At 45.1% G+C, this 18,782-nt stretch overlaps 1 protein-coding gene across 1 annotated transcript in view; it reads right to left on the bottom strand.

The window, feature by feature from the left end:
- Nucleotides 1-1,321: 1,321 nt before the first annotated feature.
- TMEM178B (transmembrane protein 178B) overlaps nt 1,322-18,782 on the bottom strand; it is a 422,945-nt gene continuing 405,484 nt past the window's right edge. The window contains exon 4 of the mRNA XM_032761962.2: nt 1,322-11,118. Coding sequence (XP_032617853.1) covers nt 10,868-11,118 — 251 coding nt within the window. The 3' untranslated portion in view covers nt 1,322-10,867. The remainder of the gene's footprint in view (nt 11,119-18,782) is intronic.

Genomic DNA, 18,782 nt, shown 5'->3' with positions numbered 1-18,782 from the left:
TCTAAGCCACCTGCCCTCACCTGCACTTACTTTTGAAATGCTTTACTGTCTCTGTTACCTCCAGGATGCCCCTTTTAAAAAAGTTCCACAGCTGACATTACTCTGTATCAGAGTAAATCCACACAGGTCTTCTTGTGCAAGGCCCAGCACTGTGCCCATCTTTCCACAGAGGCTACTAGCCACGACACTAATCACTGTCATGGTTTATGTCACAGCCACTTGGCCACCTTTGAGATCTACCACACGGAGATGCAGCAATATACCTCTCATTCAGGTAACCTTCCTCTCCTTCAGCCATCCCACCTCTAATGGACATTTCTTCTTTTGGGCTGCCCAGGTCTAGGTTTGGGGAATTGTCTATTCCATGCATCTTGGTGGGAGGCAGGGCTCATCCCTCAAGAGAGATTAAAAGGTTCTAAACCCGTTTTCTCAGTCTCCTTAGATGGCGCACCCATGTGGGATTCTGACACCGGAGCTACTGCCTGAGAGAAGAAGGGCCCTGGGGATTCATCCTGGTGGAGGTGGCGGCAGAAACAGCGCCATACAGCCTCAGGGCAGTAGCAGCAGCCGGGCGAGCTGTGGTGCCCAGAGTCCAGCAGCAGTGACTGCAGGGTCCAGATCAGCATGAGATGCAATTCTGGCTGCTCAGCCACACGTTTCTTTTTGCCTTCCTTCCTACAGCCTTCCAGCTACCCATGTCTCGTCAGTAAATTACTTTCCCACTTATATCAGACACAGCCAGTCTCTTTCACTGTAAATGCTGGCTGACATACACCACCCTTTACAGAGCATTTGCCTCTCCAGTCCATTTCCCTCCTCCCCTAGCCTCCCACCCAGCTGTGAGCCCAAACCTTTGAAGAGGTAGATGGGTGGAAAGGAACTGTGACTCAAAGTTAGGGACAAAGCTGATGAAGACCAGGAGAGAAATTTCTCTCTTCACTGGAAACTGGGAAACAGGTTGAGGGGTTAGAATGTAATTAGTCATTCCAGCATCTCATAAAGTCTTTTAAAAAGAGTTATTAATGCCAGTAATAGGAAAAAAAACAACAGTTTCCCTCTTTTTCTCTTCTGAATCCCTCTCCATTTTTTCTTCTTTCACCCAACGTGCAAAGCATGTACTTTGGCCTTCACATGATTGAAATGTTTGCTATCTATTTTCTTCTGGACTCAAGTTTTCAGCTGGTTATCTACATAATAATTGTACTTTTTTTCTTTACAGAACCCGAGGGAAAAATACCCTTCACCATCAAACACTGCAGCCTCCACCCACCCCCATCGTGCTCCCTACCCGTAAGCAGACACAATCCTTTAAAACACACAACATAATCTTCTTTATTTAATTGTTTAATCAGTTTACATTCCACAACTGACAGATTATTTATTTTTATTTTTTCCATGAACAAGTCATTTAATTACCAGACACTTGTTTTTCTTCAATCGATGGAAATACAATATTTCTGCCAATTCGAAAAAGAAAATTGCAAGATGCAGTCAGTTTCAGTGAAGTCCCCAAATGCTCTCTGCTTCCTCAGTCCTTTCAAAGTCACAGGAACCTGGCAATTTCCCTTTTCATCCCCCCTCCCACTTCCCTGTTAAATTTACCTCTCAGAATATCACAATAGTTTCAAGATCTGGTTTGAATCACCTTTCTTGTAATTAATTAATTATGAGAAGGAACAGACAGTACAATAGATCTGATAAGATGTAGCATTCTTGTTTAGATTAAACAATACATTTATTCACATCATATCAGAACAAATTAACATAATATTTTATCTTATTTTAGCACCAATAACCACAGGAAATGCTACCTCCAAGGGCAGAGGCATTGTTAGAATCCTGCAGTACACACCACTCTTTGTCTGACCAATCAGAAAGCATTATGCAAATTAAAATAAAGGTAAATAAATTTATCTTGACTGAGCAATAATCTGGTGGGCCATAAACACTCCAGGCATTTGAGAGTTTTATCGGTTATGGTCCCTGTCTAATGACCATATAGAAAACATACTCACCAAATCATTTTTGCTCAGTAACACAGGGTTCAGAATGTAATATTTTAAATCAATCAAACCTTGTCATACTGACCTCTGAAATGCTTTGAGAATACCCAGGAGTTGGCACCTTGCATTTTATTCTGTTCTCTCCATTAAGATCTCGATACTTATCTTTTTTGCAAACGAAAGAGGTTTCTTCAATCATAAGGAAGGTCTCCAGGCAGGGAAGAGAGGTAGGCAATGGTGGGTTGAGTCCCAGTGCAAGTAGAACTTGTCACCAGCACCGCCACCTCCTAGGAGACCCAGTTTGCCTGTGGCCACTGCCCTTCCCAGGGTATCTCCTTTTTAGCATTTGACTTTAAGATAAATATTTAAGAAAATTAAGGGATTCAGAAAACAGCTCCAAATATTGGTGAGATGATCTTAGCAGGTGACTGGCCCAGATGACGAAATGTTGTAGAGATCTTTGTTCTTGACAGAGAGAAGGCCTGCCTGCCCCTTCCCCACTATATGATAAAGGGATCAGATTAAGGGGTGGGGGGCAGTAGCTGACATTCCTGCAGCTGAAGAATATGGCCTGCTTTGGCCTCTAGGACTTGGACAGGTCATCAGGGACATGCCTGGGGCAGCGCCGACACCCTCTGGGGGCAATGGGACATGCAGTCCACAGGAGTGGTCATCTCCTCTTACTAAGCAGGTGACGGTGAAGCAGAACTTCCAGAGGCTGAGACAGCAGCCTCGACATAGCTCTGTGCTTTCTACTCTAGGCCAACACAATAAGACTCACTCCTGCCTTCATCAGCTATGACAAGAGCTATGGCAGTGAGTGACCCACCAGGGAGGACCACCCCATCAGTCTCCTAATGAAGAACCTAAGTCTGTGCTGCCCTATACAGCAACCAGTAGTCAGGTGTGGCTATTGAACACTGGAAATAGGGCTGGGCCAAATTGAGATGTTTTCTAAGAGGAAAATCACATTGGATTTTGAAGACTTCATTTGGAAAAAAGAATGTAAAATATCCCAGTAATTTTTATATTGATTCCATGCTGAAGTGATACTATTTTTGATATGTTAGGTTAAAATGTAGTCTGAAAATTAATTTCACCGATTTTAGCTGTTTCTTTGGACTTTAAAAAATGTGGCTACTAGAATATTTTAAATTGCATATGTGGCTTGGATCATGGTTCCATTGGATGACGCTGGTCTATACTACCTTCCTGAAGCTGGTTCCATCACTGTGACCCAGCAGAGGAGAGGAAAGTTGGGATTGAAGGTGCCTCTAATCATGGGTTGGGTCACTGGCCAAGCTCGATGTGCCTCCCCTCTCCAGGGCAGCTGGTCTTCTCAGTCCTGCAGGGAGACAGCTGTTTATGCTGCAGATTTACCTAATCCCTGCTCCTCTTTCCTACTTCCTATTACTTCAGGGTTACTGCTTTGAGGATCCTTCTCTGCTGCCTTGCTGAGGATTTTCTGGTGATTCTGCCATCTCTCCTTCCCAAAGCTCCCTTCATCTTACCTCTGCTCCCAACCCACATCTTCTGCCTACTGCCTCCACGCCACCACTGCCTCCGCCATCTTCATTCTTATTTGGTAGCAACCTTCATCCAGACTCCCTGCTTCTGACACTGCAAGCCACATTTATATGGTGAGTCACAAATTACAAAGCAATTCACGCATCATCTCCTTGGATGCTCTGTCTCCTACCCCAGCCCAGTGCAGCAAAGCTCAGTCAGTAGAGACAGATAGTAAAATGAGATCGTCAAAGCGGGTGGGAAAAGGAATCTGAGAATGAAAAGGTAGGTAGAAGGCTCTGGACTCTGAGTGCAAACTGGCTGTTAGCTCAAGGTCACTTTCTGAGGGGTGAAAGCAGGGGCCAGGAGTAGCAGAGAGAAAACGTCTCCTAATTTACCTCCATGCAGTAAGCACACACTGGCAAGGGCTCAAAGTCTCTCTAAAAATAGCAGCAAAATACACAAGGGGACTGGGCACCCCCAGAGCCCTGGAAGCCCCTGATCCCCATTTGGCTGAGAAGACGTGGAGACAAGGTGAGGTAACGAGACTCCCCCAAGGCCCCGAGTGAGCCGGTGACAGGGCCACTCATGCCACCCCAGAGTCAGGTCTTTGTCATGACCCTTGCCATGACCCTTCAAACATTGCTGATTTACTTTTATTTGGGGGGAAGTACATTCTACTTTACAGGGAAAAACCTTTAGAACACAGAGTTCTAAGCAGACACTGGTGACTGTGAGAGAAATAACCAGAAAAAAACCTCCTGTGTCAATGGTATCCCTGCCTTCAAATCCCACCCTAAGTCAGGATTTTAGGGCCGTCCACATAAGTCCTCAGAAAACTAAGGGCTACATCATTGCATTTGTTTAATCTCAATCTCCCTCCCCTTTATTTTCAGTTTTCACTTTTATTTGTACATTTTTACAGATAGTCTTGAATAGCAAAACAGTCACACCATGGGTGGAAATGGGGAAGGAGTATGAGAATGAGTTCGTGAAAGCTCTTCACAGGAAAGGCTTCATCACACTCACAACACAGACGCACTGGTACAGACAGACTGGAGAGGGTCTATGGGTGACCCGGAAAGGAAAGGAAAAGCTCAGCCAGTGGGAATAATGGGGTTCTGGAGAGGAGAGAGGGATACAGAGTTCCTTAAGGAGCAACACCTGGTCCTTGGGAATGAAGTGAAGGAGTTGCATTTGCTGCGGTTGGTGTTTGCCAAAGAGATGCCAGCTTCTTCGAACTAATGCTATGCAACTCTTCATGTTTAGACCCAGTTTTCTGTTTTTCACACCTGAACATACACCCCCCTGCAGTTGGGTGGCTCCCCTGTTACCGGCTGGGCTCTATCTACAGAGAGCAATGGCTTCCCTTCCCTTGGAGGAAGTCTCACCCTCACACAGACACTTGATCCATTGCAAAGCAGAAAGTGTGCGGACTCTTTGGGAAGGGCGTTCTTTTCTTGTTTAGAACTTAGGATTCTGTTTTTCCCAAACAGGATCACACCCAGACACGTCTTAGTGAATGTACCATCCAAAGGGCTTCCTTATATGAATTCATATGTTTTTGATGAAGCTACTGGCTTCAGCAACTGACAAAAGAAAGATCCCAGCTCCTTGAGACTTGGTCTCATCCTAAACTTGAAAGATCATTGAAATCTTTCAGAATCTGATTTGCTTCCACCCATCCTTTTGGGAATGTACAGCTAGAAATAATGTTAGGAGAATTAAAAAAAAAATACTAAGGCATTGACCATGTGCCTTGGTTAACAGTTAACTGGTTTAGCTCATATATGCTATTTGCCCCATATGGTTTACTCATTCTGTCACCTCTGGGAATAACTGAGATGGATAAATGTGCCCTTTGCAAAACTGGCTCTAGACAAAAGGAAGTCTAGGAGCAGGTAAAGTAAAATAAGGAGCCAATTTCTCTGAAGGACCTGAATGAAGAATAGAATCCTTTAAGTGTGCTTAAGTGGGACAGGTCCAGCCCTGTCCAGCAACAAAGATGACCTTGCACTCTGGGTTATCCTTCAGCAGCGAGGCACAGACACTTGATGTGAGAATTCCATTCCAGCGGGGGGTCTTCTGAGGGATAATTAGAACACACATAACTCATATGACACGTCATGTTTGCAAATCACTTTGCAATTTCTTTGTCACCCTTAATATACCATGAGGTAAGGTGTTATCACTTATCCTCATTTTGTAGATGAGGAAGTTCAAGTATGGAGAAGACACAGTGCCCAGAGTCACAAATCATTTCAGTGCAGAGCTGTAGTGAAATTTACAGTAACTGTTATACAAGTGTAGCTTAATGAGTGAGTTACTCTGGCTTCCGCATTCTTACATCTATGATTAGATTGAGATGGCATCTGACAAAAAAAAAAGGAAAGAAAAGGAAGGAAGGAAGAAAGGAAGGAAAGCAGGCAGACAGCCCTGAATAGAAATCTTTCAGCCCTGCTCCATCCTGCCCCTAAGGTCTGGCATTAAACTTTTAGGCCTCTTTGCTATCTCTGGGGGCTCAGGGCCCTGCACTCTTGCTGCCAGGAACACAGGGTCAACTCAATGCAGACCAGTGTGGTTCTGTGGCTGTACACTGCTCACATGGCCCCAGCTGCCAACCCAGAGACAAGCACTCATTGGGGGAAGTTTTGAGGTCATGACCATTTGGATTGGGCCCACGGTAGATGCCTCAGAGTGACTGGATTATGAAAAATCTTGTAGTCTTTTTCGTATTTTATTTTTCTTATTTTCTACAATGAGCAGGTATTATTCAGGAAAGAAATCCAATACTTAGTAATCACATATTCTAAGAACTAGGAATAATGTTTAAGAAACATTTTGCATCATGGCAGCATCAATGAAAAGAGGGCAAACACAGCCCCAGACATTGAGAGCTTTGAGAGACAGACACCAGAATCATCTGTGTATGTCAACTCTGGTGGGGTTCTTAAAAATCTGCCCCCTTAGTCTATCCCACACCAGCTGGAAGATGGCATGGAAGGCAACCCTGCTAGTGTGCACCAGCTCTTTCTATCTGCACTGAAATCACCTCTCACTCAGAAACATCGTATTTCCCTGGAAAGGGCTGGCTGTGTCCCCTGGGATGGGTAAGTCCCCTGAAGAGAGGGAACATTTTCAGAAGAGCAACTTCACTTTAACTACAAGAATCAACCAAGTATCCCCCACAAACCACACCAAAGGATGACCAGAGTGTATCTCTTCCCACTCCTTCCCCCAGATATTTGAAAAATCAGTTAACACTCAGCGCATAATCCAGGTGAAGAGAGAGTCCATTCTAAATGCCTCTGGGTGATGTACCTGAGTTCATTATTCTGAATTTGACCCAGGTGGGCATCTTTGGAGACCTAAGCAGCACATCCTCCCACTAAATCAAGACAGCTACATACATTGCATTCATTTCCAGCATCTTCTCATGAGTGTGGATGAATATTGAGATATAGGGCCCAGTCTCAGAGTCTTGGGATATCCTTCCCTCTTGTCACAGGAGAGGCAAGCATTGCTAGGTGGGACCACTCATCCCTGATGGGAAGATATGCACCTGGACTCAGGGCACTTAAGAAAGTCTTCGTCTAGATTTGGAGGAGTTGTCCAGTCTCTGTGACTCCATGATCCCTGAAGTTGAAAGGGTAGGGTTGTTGAAAAGCTAAGGCTTGGAGGAGGATTGAAGCTGGAACAGGCACAGATTTTATTTTTCATATTTTGATGCCAGGGAGCCACAGACCTCCTTATAAAACCTACCGCCACAATGAACAAGGAAGGGGGCTGCTTGGAGTCTAGGAGACTCTCTACAGATGAATCACTTATCTATGTCAATTGACCAAAGTTGATGCAGGAGGAAAGTAGGAGTGAGTGGAGAGAGAGGAAATGGAAACAGAAGAAGAAACCATAACTCCCAAAACAAGGAGAAAAAGATATGGGACCTCTCTCTAGGTGGAATACCTCACTTTCCTGAATCTCAAGGTAGTAGAGTAGGGAAGGAAATAAAAGTTGCAATGGGCCCCAGGCGCAAGGTTGACTTGCATGGAGCTCAAAGCACATACATGTTCATATGCCAGTAAGAAGTTTGAACTTGACCTGGGGTTGCGGCTGGTGACTTTAGTGAGGTCATTGACCCTAAATGCCCTCATAAGGTTGGGTTCTACTTTGATTTGGAGTTAGCAGAGTCTGACCTACAGAGCCTCACAAGTCAAGGCTCCTCTCTTCCTCCTCCTCATCTCCCTCAGCTACCTCACAGCCAGAAAGCTTCCGTAACTGGTTGGAGTCACATGTTTTAATCTGTGGTCAAGCCTTTATGCTAGAGGGATCAAGGTCACCTGAGATGTCCTCCCGTTGGCCAGGACTTGCCCTCTGAAAGGGGCCTCTATCCTGGTCATGTGGCTGGGCGTCTTTTGCTTCCCAGCAGGATCAGATCCCAAAGTGTGTTCATACTTATCTGGCCCCACTATCAAAGAAGTCACTCAAAACCCCTGCTCTGGGCTGGTGAGTTGAGCCCAGGTTTACATCTTTCCTGGGAGCTTTCTAACATTTCAGGAACTCTCAAGGTTTCAAAGGGATGCAGTAAGCTTTGCTAAATGTCTGTCACAAAGACAATAATTGGATAGAGCAGATAATCTATTCATTGAAAGTATGGGATTTTTTTTAAAAAAGAGGATATACATAATGATAGGTCTGTGAGCCAGCACCCTCAAACATGGTTACTTACAAAAAGTTTAAATGGTTCATAGCAAATTTCCCCATTTAGAATTTTTCCCCTCTCTCCTGCAACTGGAAAAAAGCTGGAATTTCAGTGTGGTCACAGACAAGCCCTCTCCCCCAAATGGATGCTCGTGAACGCCTGTCTGTCCCTTCCTCGGCAGAGCCCCTTCAGGACACTTGGAAGGAAGACACAAGGCCTCTCAATCTGAGATACTTTTCTTCACTTTTCCTTAAGCCCAAGTATACCCTTCCCCTTAAGGGAGAAATCTAACTTTTCAAAGAAAATTAGAAATAAAATGCCCAATTGAAAAACTGGGTTTTCCTGAAAATTATTTCCCTTCTCATAGCATAAATCCTTTGTTTTAAAAATAATCCTTAGAATCCCAACTGGAAGCTAACAACTTTCCCCGTTGCACAACTTACCCTATCGCCCAGCACACCCACACACAGGGAACTCACACGAGACCTTTTGCAGAAGCTGACCAGCGTCCCCAGTAAGGAAGTCTTGAGTAGTGCACCCACACCTGTGTGCAGGTGCGTACTGACACAAACGTACACAAAATGCACCAGAGAGATACACATACAGAGAGATCCACATTCAACCCCATTCATGCACATCAGATGTCATATCATATCCAGATACGAATTACACATACACAGTTCAAAGGAGCAGATGAGGGTGGAAGATAGAAGAGAGAGAAGGTAAGTGGTTAGTAGGTGAGAAAAGGAGGAGGGTGGTAGGAAGATGGGTTGGAAGACGTGTAAATGAAACAGATCACACAGCAGTGGAAGGAAGGCTGCTGAGTGCCTGGCAAAGCTCCCAAAGCATATTTGTTTATGAAACAATGGGATTCTCTGCTACACAGTTGACCATGGCTGCGCCAGCTCAGGGATTCTCACCTGGCCTCCCCAGGGCTGCTGGGCACCAGCAGGCTCACTGAGATGACTGTGAGCGGCTCCAGCCCACTCCAGCAGAGTCCCACCGCTACAGCATTCACAACTCTCTGGCTGACTTTGCTTGCCAGCACCTGCAGTGCTAATTTGCTCAAATGAGCCCGAGACACTGGGGTGGATTTATTCCACCTCTGTTTGGGTGCTAGCCACTAAGACTATTATTTTGGGATTCATGGCCTTGAATATCAAGAGGGAAAGGAAGAGGATGGAAAGAGTCAAGAGTTCTGCATTAATTTACACAATATCATACAAACTTGAGCCCATGGGAAATGGAGGTGCTCTCTCTGCATGTGACCCACTTCCTTTCGTTTGTACAGAGGTCACCCCTAGGGAAAGGGGAGATGTCCAGTGACAAAGGACAGCTTCTATAATGGGGAGTGAAGGTCTTGTTGGTTTATGTTCTTGTACAACAGCAACCAGAGCAACATTCCTTCTCTCTCCTGAACCGTGTGTTCCCCCTCTTCTCTCATGGCTTATGTGCCCAGCTGTGCCTTGAACTTCCAAAATTAGAGGACTAAATCATGCAGAGTCCCAGAGCTGTAATGTGGAGAACCACGGGGGTCCTCTGGCCCAGTGGCTTTGTTCTTGGTTCTGCCCTCTGGAAATTTCAGCTATACCAAAAACAATACTTTAAAAAAACACAACACAAACAATAAAATCCCACGCTCAAGAAACATCCACCACACACACGCACACACACACACCACTCCAGGGATCTGTAGCTGCAGAATTGGCACCCTTATAGGCCTGTCCCTCATGACAATTTCTAGGTCTCTGGGCCTCTATCTGGGGCCATGAAACCACTACAGTGATAGAGAGACAACAGTCATAATGCAGTATTTCCATTTAAAAGGTAGAAAAGAAAAAAAGGAAACCACCGGAAGTACACATGCACACACACCCACACACACACATCACAGCATGACTCCAAGGCTCCAGTCTGCCCAGGGAGTGCAGGTGCGGCTGGGGACAGGGTGGCCTCTTGTTTCACTGGGTGTAAGGCAGCTGGAAGGTAAGACTGGGTTGTCTGAGCATCCACCGAAGCGTCCTTTCATTGATGCAGATCTTGCCTCTCAGCATGTTCTCTTCCCTTCCCACCGATGAAACATTGTCCAAAAGTTTGGCAGCAAAGAGAAAACGTCCTTCTCAGTTTGTTTTCTCTTCCACTCCTTGCGTGTTGCTGGTGGGCTGGGAAGGAAGTGCGAACAGGAAGAGCAGGAGAAGAAGTGATTCTGAAAATGGCCTCAATGATTTGGTTACATTCTAGGAACTAAGGGCTTTGTTACCCTGTGATATGACTGGTTGGGGTGGCGTCCTCTCTCGTTGGCCCGGTGGGTGGCACTTCCTTCTCTACATCTGTGCTGCCTCAGACCCTTGCCACTGTACCTTCACCACCCCATCCTCGCCAGTGATGGGGATCAAGATGTGGTCGCAAGTGGTGGTGTTTGCTCTGTCTTCAAGAGACCATGAAGCCAAAAGTCAAGAACTGATGGAAGAGCCACAGGATGGAAAAACTTTCCCCATCTCAGAGATGAGGCAACACAAAGTCCGGCGAGATGCAGGTGCCTGAGCCAACTCAACTCTATCTTGGCACTGGCATGGTCTTGATTTAGTTTTGTTTTGTTTTATATATGTATATTATATATATATTTATATATATATATATGTATGTATGGGTTTGTTTTTTAGCACACTGTCCCATTCTCGGGTCTGGATTTAGGGCAGTTGGTCCTCGGGACAGGTTGAACAGAAGGGGCTAAGGTACAGAAGAATCCCGAGATGAGTGTGAGGCCCAGGCCCCCCCATGCACAGAACATGGACCAGCCATAGCCATGGCTGATGTCATCAGGGAGTCCGTACAGGTAGCGTGGGTAGCGTGACAGCTCAAAGTTGATCCCGGCCACACAGGTGCACAGTGAAATGATGCAGAAGGTTCCTGGAGGACAAGGGAAAAGACACAGGATGGGGAAATGGAGAAGGAAAGGGGAGAGGAGAGGGAGAGAGAAAGAGAAAAGTTAATACTATTACATTTTCAGTTTTCTTGAGTAGGAAAAATGGGAAGTCTAGGTAAGAGCAGATTATCACCAAGGTCAATATCTGGAAATACTCATGTAGCGGAGAACAGTATTAAAGGATCATCACTTCATCACTCTCTAATAATGGCCCAGTCTTGGACACACTCGGGGAGTCTCTCCTTTGGGAAGATACTAACAGATATCTCGTGAGCATTTTGTGTGGGGTAGAGTGAGCAGAAGAGCATTCAGTTCATTTTCCTAAAGTATTATAAATTCATTGTATTTCTTTGGAGACATGGAAAACACCTCCTGTTTGCTACTTCTTTAAAGAGAAAAACAATCTTTTCTCTTTCTTATACATAACAACTTACTCATACAATTATGTTTTCCTTTAATCTGTTCACCAACAATTCTTCCAAAATCTGGAAATATTTTCCTTTTTCCTGTAAGACATTTCCCAAAGTGTTCTCTCTGGGATGCTAACGCTATGAAATCCTTTACAAAGTGGGAGGCAGAGTCAAAAGACAGGGAATCCTGCTCATGACTTCTCACCCATGAACACGCATCATCTACATTAATATTAAGGTAACTCATCTACCCTACTTTATGTGGAATTTCACAAACTTATTGATGATGGGACGTCCTCTTAAAAACATTACTTATATCAGTCTCTAATAAGAAAACTGCATAAGAGGTAGAATGATATAAAATGGTTTAGAATTATAAACTCATTTTAAACTAATACAACAAGTTTTGGTGTGCCTAAAATGAATTCAATAACTTTCCTCTGCATTTGCTGTGTTTTCTGTTCTTTATGTAACCACTGATATGAGAGCAATGAGCAGAAGAAGGATGTATAGTTTGGGAAGGCTGACCTGGGTCAATGGAAGGAAGAAAAAGGAAAAGCGCCGGGTGCGGTGGCTCACGCTTGTAATCCCGGGAAGAGAATGGTGAACCGGAGGCGGTGCCATGACCGAGATTGGACAGAGAAGACTGTCCCAAAAAAAAAAGAAAAAGGAAAAGCATTTTTATAGGGAAGGAACAAAAGGAGGTGCATTCAATTTTATATTTATTATTAAAACTCTTGCTTTCTAACAGCCAAGTTTCTTTAAGATTGAGCCTTGTTTCTTTAAGATCTAGCCTAATTTTTTCCAGAAGCTTCCTGGAAGACAAGGAAGAAAATATAGAGTGGAAGAATGAGGCTCACGAGCTCGTGATAATTTAAATGGCCACAGTTGACCCTAAAATAAGTATTAAGTGCTATGTGCTAGGAACTGTGCTAATGATATAGTGGTTAAAAATGAATTATTTAGGCAGATAGTGAGGGTAAAGAAGTCCTCGGCAAGGTTTTCCTTTTAATAAAAAGCAGCCCCCAAATCATTTCTTTGAGCAAATGAGCAGCCTGTAAAATTGAGCTGCAGACATAGATAAGTAAGCTGGAAGCTTGCACGTGTGCATACCGGCAGCCGTGCCAATAGGAAAAGGCTGCCTGGGGGCTAGGCATGTTCAACACGGTGGCTGCATCTTCCCTTTTCTTTGTCAACCACATCAACAGTAAGGAGCAAACAAGATGGTGCCCGCCAGGTAGAAAATCCATTTGCATAATGAAAAGATTAGGATGGGGTGGCCAGCTTCATCGCGCCCTATGTAAATGTCACACCTGGTCCAACCAATCTTTGAGCCCTATGTAAATCAGACGCCGCCACCTCAAGTCGGTCTATAAAACCCTATGCACTTCGCCACAGACTGGAAGTCCCACTTGGGCACCCTTCTCTCTCTGCAAGAGAGAGAGCTATTCTCCTTTCTCTGTCTTTTGCCTATTAAACCTCCGGTCCTAAACCCACTTCTTGTGTGTCTGTGTCCTCGAGTTCCCTGACGTGAGACGACAAACGTTGTATAATTACCCCAGACAATGACTCTGCCTCACTAAGTATGTAGCATGTATTGAAACCTTAATTAATAAAACAACTCTAAGATGTGGGTTATATTATCCCCATTTTACTGATGAGGACATTGACACCCAGAGAGCTTAAGTCATTTGCCTAAGATCACACAGCTAGTAACTGGCAGAGTCAGGTTACAAACTCAGGCAGGCTAGTTCCAGAGCTTGCAGTCTCATCCACTGTACTGTTTACAACTGGTGCCAGGCAAAGTGGGTCACTTCATGGGTTTCCCTTGTTTGACACCTAGGTTCCAGATGCCTTCTCTCTCACTCGGCATGGGTTAGGGCCGTTTGTAGTTTTGGAGGACTCAAAGCAGATCACTGAGCCCCACACCCACAGTTTCTGGTTCAGGAGGTCTGGGGTGGGGGCCTGAGAATTTGCATCCTGAAGAAGTTCTCGGGGCATGCTGATGCTGCTGGCTCAATGACCACACTTTGGAGCTATAGGATTTGGAACAAGTTTTTACTGGAGAAAGATAAAACTTAATCGGCCAAAGCCCAGATCACAGAGGAAGAAATACAAATGGATAGTACGTGTGAAAAATGGTCAATTCTACCAATAACAAAAGAATTGAAAATTAAAAGCATAATGATAATCTATTAAATCAGCAGGATTTTGTTTTATTTTGTTGTGTTTTTTTTGTTTGTTTGTTTGTTTTAAGATCATCTCCAAAACTAGTAAGGGGGCAGTAAAATAGACCATCCCATAGACTCTAGGGGGAGTGTAAGCTGGTGTTTCCTTGCAGAAAAGTGATTTTTAAAATACTCAGACCTTTGTCCTAGTAATTTCACCTTAAGAAAATAATCCCACCTGGGGACAAATATTTAGGTATGGACATGTGCAAGATTTAGATATGAAGATGTCTATGGTGAGGGTGCCTTGAGGAGTGGCTGTGGGAGGGCAGACCAAATGAAGCCCCAGATACTGGGCAAGCACTGTTTTCAGAGCTGAGAAGTTTGACCTTTATGTAGGGTCAAGGCACTTTGGTGACTTCAATCTGCATTTCCAAAGACCACTAAGTCAGAAGTGTAGAGGGCGGCCCAGAGGTAGGGAGACCAGTTAGGAGGTTGCCGTGGTCATCAGGGAGAAGGGGGAAGTCTGGCAAGGTGGGAGCAGAGCTGGGAGCTCCAAATGGCTTAGTGGATGATTGTTTACTCAATGATTATTTGTAGAAACAACTGAAGGTGATCTGGGCACAGTGACAGTATGACTAAAGTGCACTTGTGTCACACGTATGTGCATTTGTATTTTGTGCATGTGTGTGGATGCATTTGTGCATGTGTGTGATGTGTGTGTGTAGTGCCATCAACGCTTGTGAGAACAGTACTCCAAACTTGTGGGAGTTACAGAACATCATAGTTTTTTTCATGTTGTGCACTAGGGCTCAGACTGAATTCTCTGATGGTCCCCAGAGTGGATTAGGTCTCAACCTAGACTCCCTGAATCAGAAGGTCTTGGGGAACAGCATGGGAATCTATAGTTTTTACAAGTTCCTCAGGATGACTTCTGTTGGTCAGCCTGCTTGAATCCTTGTGTGGGGCAAAGGTGCTTTGTATGACCTGGAGAAGTGATTCCAGGTGGGTAGAAGCAGGGGCAGGAGAGGAGAATGAGGCAGCCTGCAGGACACAGCCAAGGCAAGAGCAATTGCCTGGGGTGGGAGAGTAAGAGGAAGCTGTGTCTTGGCACTAGTTTCTAATAAACCAGATTCCAGCAGACCAAAGCCAGCCTGCTCGTGCCTCGCCTACTGTGGATGCTGGTTTGTGAACCTATCATTGGATGTGTAATGCTATAATTTACTAAAATTTAGATTTAGGACAGAAAGGGGGGGCAGTGAGGTGAGTTCAAGTTCAAGCCACCCTTGGGATGTTCAAGGCATTTGGAAACATGAATCTGGAGCCTGATAGAAAGTTCTGAGCCAGAAATGTGGTCTGAGTCATCATCTCATAAATTGAAGCTGTGGATGGGATTGAGGTCACCCAAGGACTTTATATAAACTGTTTCTACAGAGGATACTTAAAGAAATGGAGAAATTTCTTCTTATCAAAAACCATGCTATGCTGGTGAAGTCCAGTGATTTGTTCTGAGACAGGAGGTCGACCTCAAGGAAACTGTGGTCTTCCCAAGCTGACAGTAGCTGATGAAGCTGGATATACATGATTCTCATGGCATATTCCACAGCAGGGCAGGCAAGACACAAAGGATGTGGCTGATGAATGGGGAGTGAAGGGATAAGGTCTGGGTGGACCTAAGTACCAGTAGAAAATGACTCGACTTCTTCATAACATTCATCTTGCTGTTCTGCTATACTAATGGAGTTGATGAGGAATCTTCCTGCCTTCACTTCCTGTTGGTTGCTCTGTGACTGTGGAACCTTTTGAAATTCCTTCTGTTAGCTCTTGTCAATATTCCCATAGATGGGAAAACACCTTTATGGCTCCCACTTGAGATGGCCTTTAAAGTAGACCATTGATACAACTTGCTCGGAAATTGCATGTGTCAAAGAGGGAAGACTTGGAAGAGGTTTGATTAATTTCCATATATGGTACTGTTTTCTGTTATGAGCAAGGATTTATATGTTTTTAATATATACATTTTTTGAGACACGTTCTCATTCTGTTGCCCAGACTACAGTGCAGTGGTGCAATCATAGCTCACTGCAACCTCTGCCTCCAAGGCTCAAGTGATCTTCCCACTCAGCCTCCCTAGTAGCTGGAACTACAGGTGCGTGCCACCATGCCCAGTTAATTTTTTGTAGAGACAGGGTTTCACCATGTTTCCCAGGCTGGTCTCGAATTCCTAGGCTCAAGCAATCCACCCACCTTGGCCTCCCAAAGTGCTGGGCTTAATAAGGATTATAAATGTGAGCCACCACACCCAGCCAATAATTTATATTTTTATGTACCTCCCCACATAGAAGTTCAAATTTGAAAATGTGTGCTAATAATTAGAAATAGATAAATGTAGGTGCATAGTAGATCCTCAATAAAGGGACTGAATGAATAACGCGGTGCCATTCCTACTCAGCACCATATTCTGACAGTTTACGTAAAGATATGCTTTGACAAACATTGATTGAATCCCGTAGAGAGGGGGACAAAGGGGAGACATATGGGCAAGGACCCTGACTGACAGATTTCTGTCTAGTGTGATGAACACAACTCTCTGCCTGTGGTTTGGTAGCAAACTGGGGAGTGTGGCGTTCAAAACTCCTCCCCATTGACTAGCTGAGGTTAGGGGGCAGGTCCTCTAGGAAAATATTTCAAATGGCTCTGCTGGAAAAGATGTCTAATTAAAGGACAGCAATAGCTATTACAGCATGGGAACTGCAACCTACTCCATTTACCCAAAGTTCAGCAGTCCCCTGTGCAAGTGGCACAAGCCTGGGGAGAGCTACTGATGCAGATGAGGGGGCTTCTGCTCAGAAAAGAGTCCGTATGCATCCCCTCTATGGGAAAGATAAAGTCCTGCTCTCCCCAGCAGGAGCAGACCATGGCCTCTGGGGCTAAGTCTTCAGGATCTGTCATTGTATTTCACATGGGCATTTATTGATACATAAGTGAGGATCCAAGAACTAGAATAAATAGTAATGCATAGTCATATCTTCTTAGTAACGCCCATTATGAATTGGGGTTTGGGTCTAATCCCAATCAGACTCCAATACTGACTGTAGTCATGGTGTAACAACAACATGAAAAGAACTCTGCCCCCAACCCTTCCTTTGGGAGCTGGGTTCTGCTGCGTGTTCCACATGCTTGCTGTAAGCAGTGCCAGGCATAACCCTGGCCAGGGCAGTCATGACAGTAGGAGTGGTGGCTGGTGGTAAGCAATGTCAGGTCTTGGGGAGGGGGCATTGGTGGCATAGTAACTGTGGTGACGGGGAAGAAGGGAGACATTCCTGTGGCTGTGGGTGCCCTAATATGCAGAACAGCAAATCAGCAAATATTTGTTGAACTTCTATGTTTGGGTCAAGCTTTATGATACATGCTACGGACATCAAAGAAAGAATAAGACATGATCCCTGCCCTTAAGAATCTTTAATTAATCTAAGAATTAATCTTTAATGAATCTAAAATAAAAAGCTTTTTGAAAAGGCCTATAGTCTAGGCAGGGATATGAGACGTGCATAAATGAAAAGTTGAAGATGAAGTGAAAATAGTATCAGACTGAGGGTGAAGAGACCTGAGTTTGTTATCAGCCCTGAACGGTGGGTCCCTCATCTGTAAAATCAGGGAGCTGGAGTAGAGGACTGTAAGGTTCCCTCCCAAGTCTAGGAGTCTCTGGGAACAGCATGAGTCATAAATACCCAGTAGCAACTGGTAAGAGTTACACTCTGATACAGATGATGATGCCGGGTCGGGGAGGGTTTCCCACAGGAGTAGAGTCTTGAAGGAGGGACAGGGTTTCTGCAGACAGTAAACAGAAAGTGGTCCCCACTAGGTCTGGAGAGCATCCCTCCTTTCATCTCAGTGCCCCTTTGTCCTAGGGCTCTGTGCCTGCGGTAAGACGGCATGCTCGAGACAACACTTACTATGCCTCTAACTTCTGAAAGGCTTGCTGCTACCCTCTGAGTCATGCTTCTACCATTTCTCACACAGACCACTGTAACAGATCACTGGAGTACTGCCTTCTACTTTTGCCCTCAAAGAGTAGCCAGTGGTATTTTAAAAATTAATCAGATTATGATTCTCTGCTGCTTAAAACCCTCCAATAGCTTCTATCACACTCAGAACACAATTCCTGTATCCTGCGCATCTGGCCTTACCTGAGTGCATCCCGCCTACCTAGCCAACCTTGTTTATCACCCTGACTCCCACCCTCCCTACACTCTGGCCATACTAGAGAGCATTCTGGCTCAAGCCAGTGAAGGTTGCCCTACCTCAGGGCCTTTGTTTGCACTGGCTGTTCCCGTGCCCAGAATGGCCTTCCTCCAGCTCTGCTCAGATCTCAGTTCAAATGTCATTCTCTCAGACTGTCCCTGGCCTTCTTCAGAAGTAGCATCTCCCCCAGTGGTTTTCAAACCCTGATCCATGGCGGCAGCTCAGGAGCTGCCACTGGGAAGGAGGGCAGGAAGTAGAAGAGACTCCCAACCCTCTCTTCTCGTTGGCCAGAATAGCTTTGGTTTGATCTGTTTCCATGTGAAATTTCACTGGAAGGAAGAATTCCAGTGACGTAAACATTTTTGAAAATCACCGGCTTTGTCCATCTGTGAGGGGAGCTAAGGTACGTCACTGGAGGAACTGTCCTTTGGATAGCAAAGTCCAGTGGCTGCTCTGTGGGTGGCAAGGCCATGCCATTGGCAGAAACAGCAAATTGATCTCAACCCTCTTCCTACTGGTTCTGGAAGGGACCTCAGACTCCTACTCAACCCAGCCCTCCAGGCAGCTAGCTGGAGACAGCCAGTCGCAGCTGGTTGGAATAAGAAACGAAAACTAATTACCCTTTCTGTTGCAGAACTCTCACTGGCATTGGCTCAGAGTTCAGGAGTCCACTTAGAAGAAGGGATGGCACCACCCCAAGTAGCTGCAGGCCGAGAGCTGTGCTGTTAAGACCTGCTGACATATAAGCAGCAGCACCCTGCAGACCCCTGAGCTCCAGTGTCCCCGTCTGTAAACACCTGTGAGTGGCAAGGCATGGCCGAGGTG

This window comes from Hylobates moloch, unplaced genomic scaffold (genome assembly GCF_009828535.3).
Source record: "Hylobates moloch isolate HMO894 unplaced genomic scaffold, HMol_V3 SCAFFOLD_1, whole genome shotgun sequence".
Classification (NCBI taxonomy): domain Eukaryota; kingdom Metazoa; phylum Chordata; class Mammalia; order Primates; family Hylobatidae; genus Hylobates; species Hylobates moloch.
The sequence above is the reverse complement of the archived record's forward strand: the minus strand, read 5'-3'. Positions and strand labels throughout refer to the sequence as shown.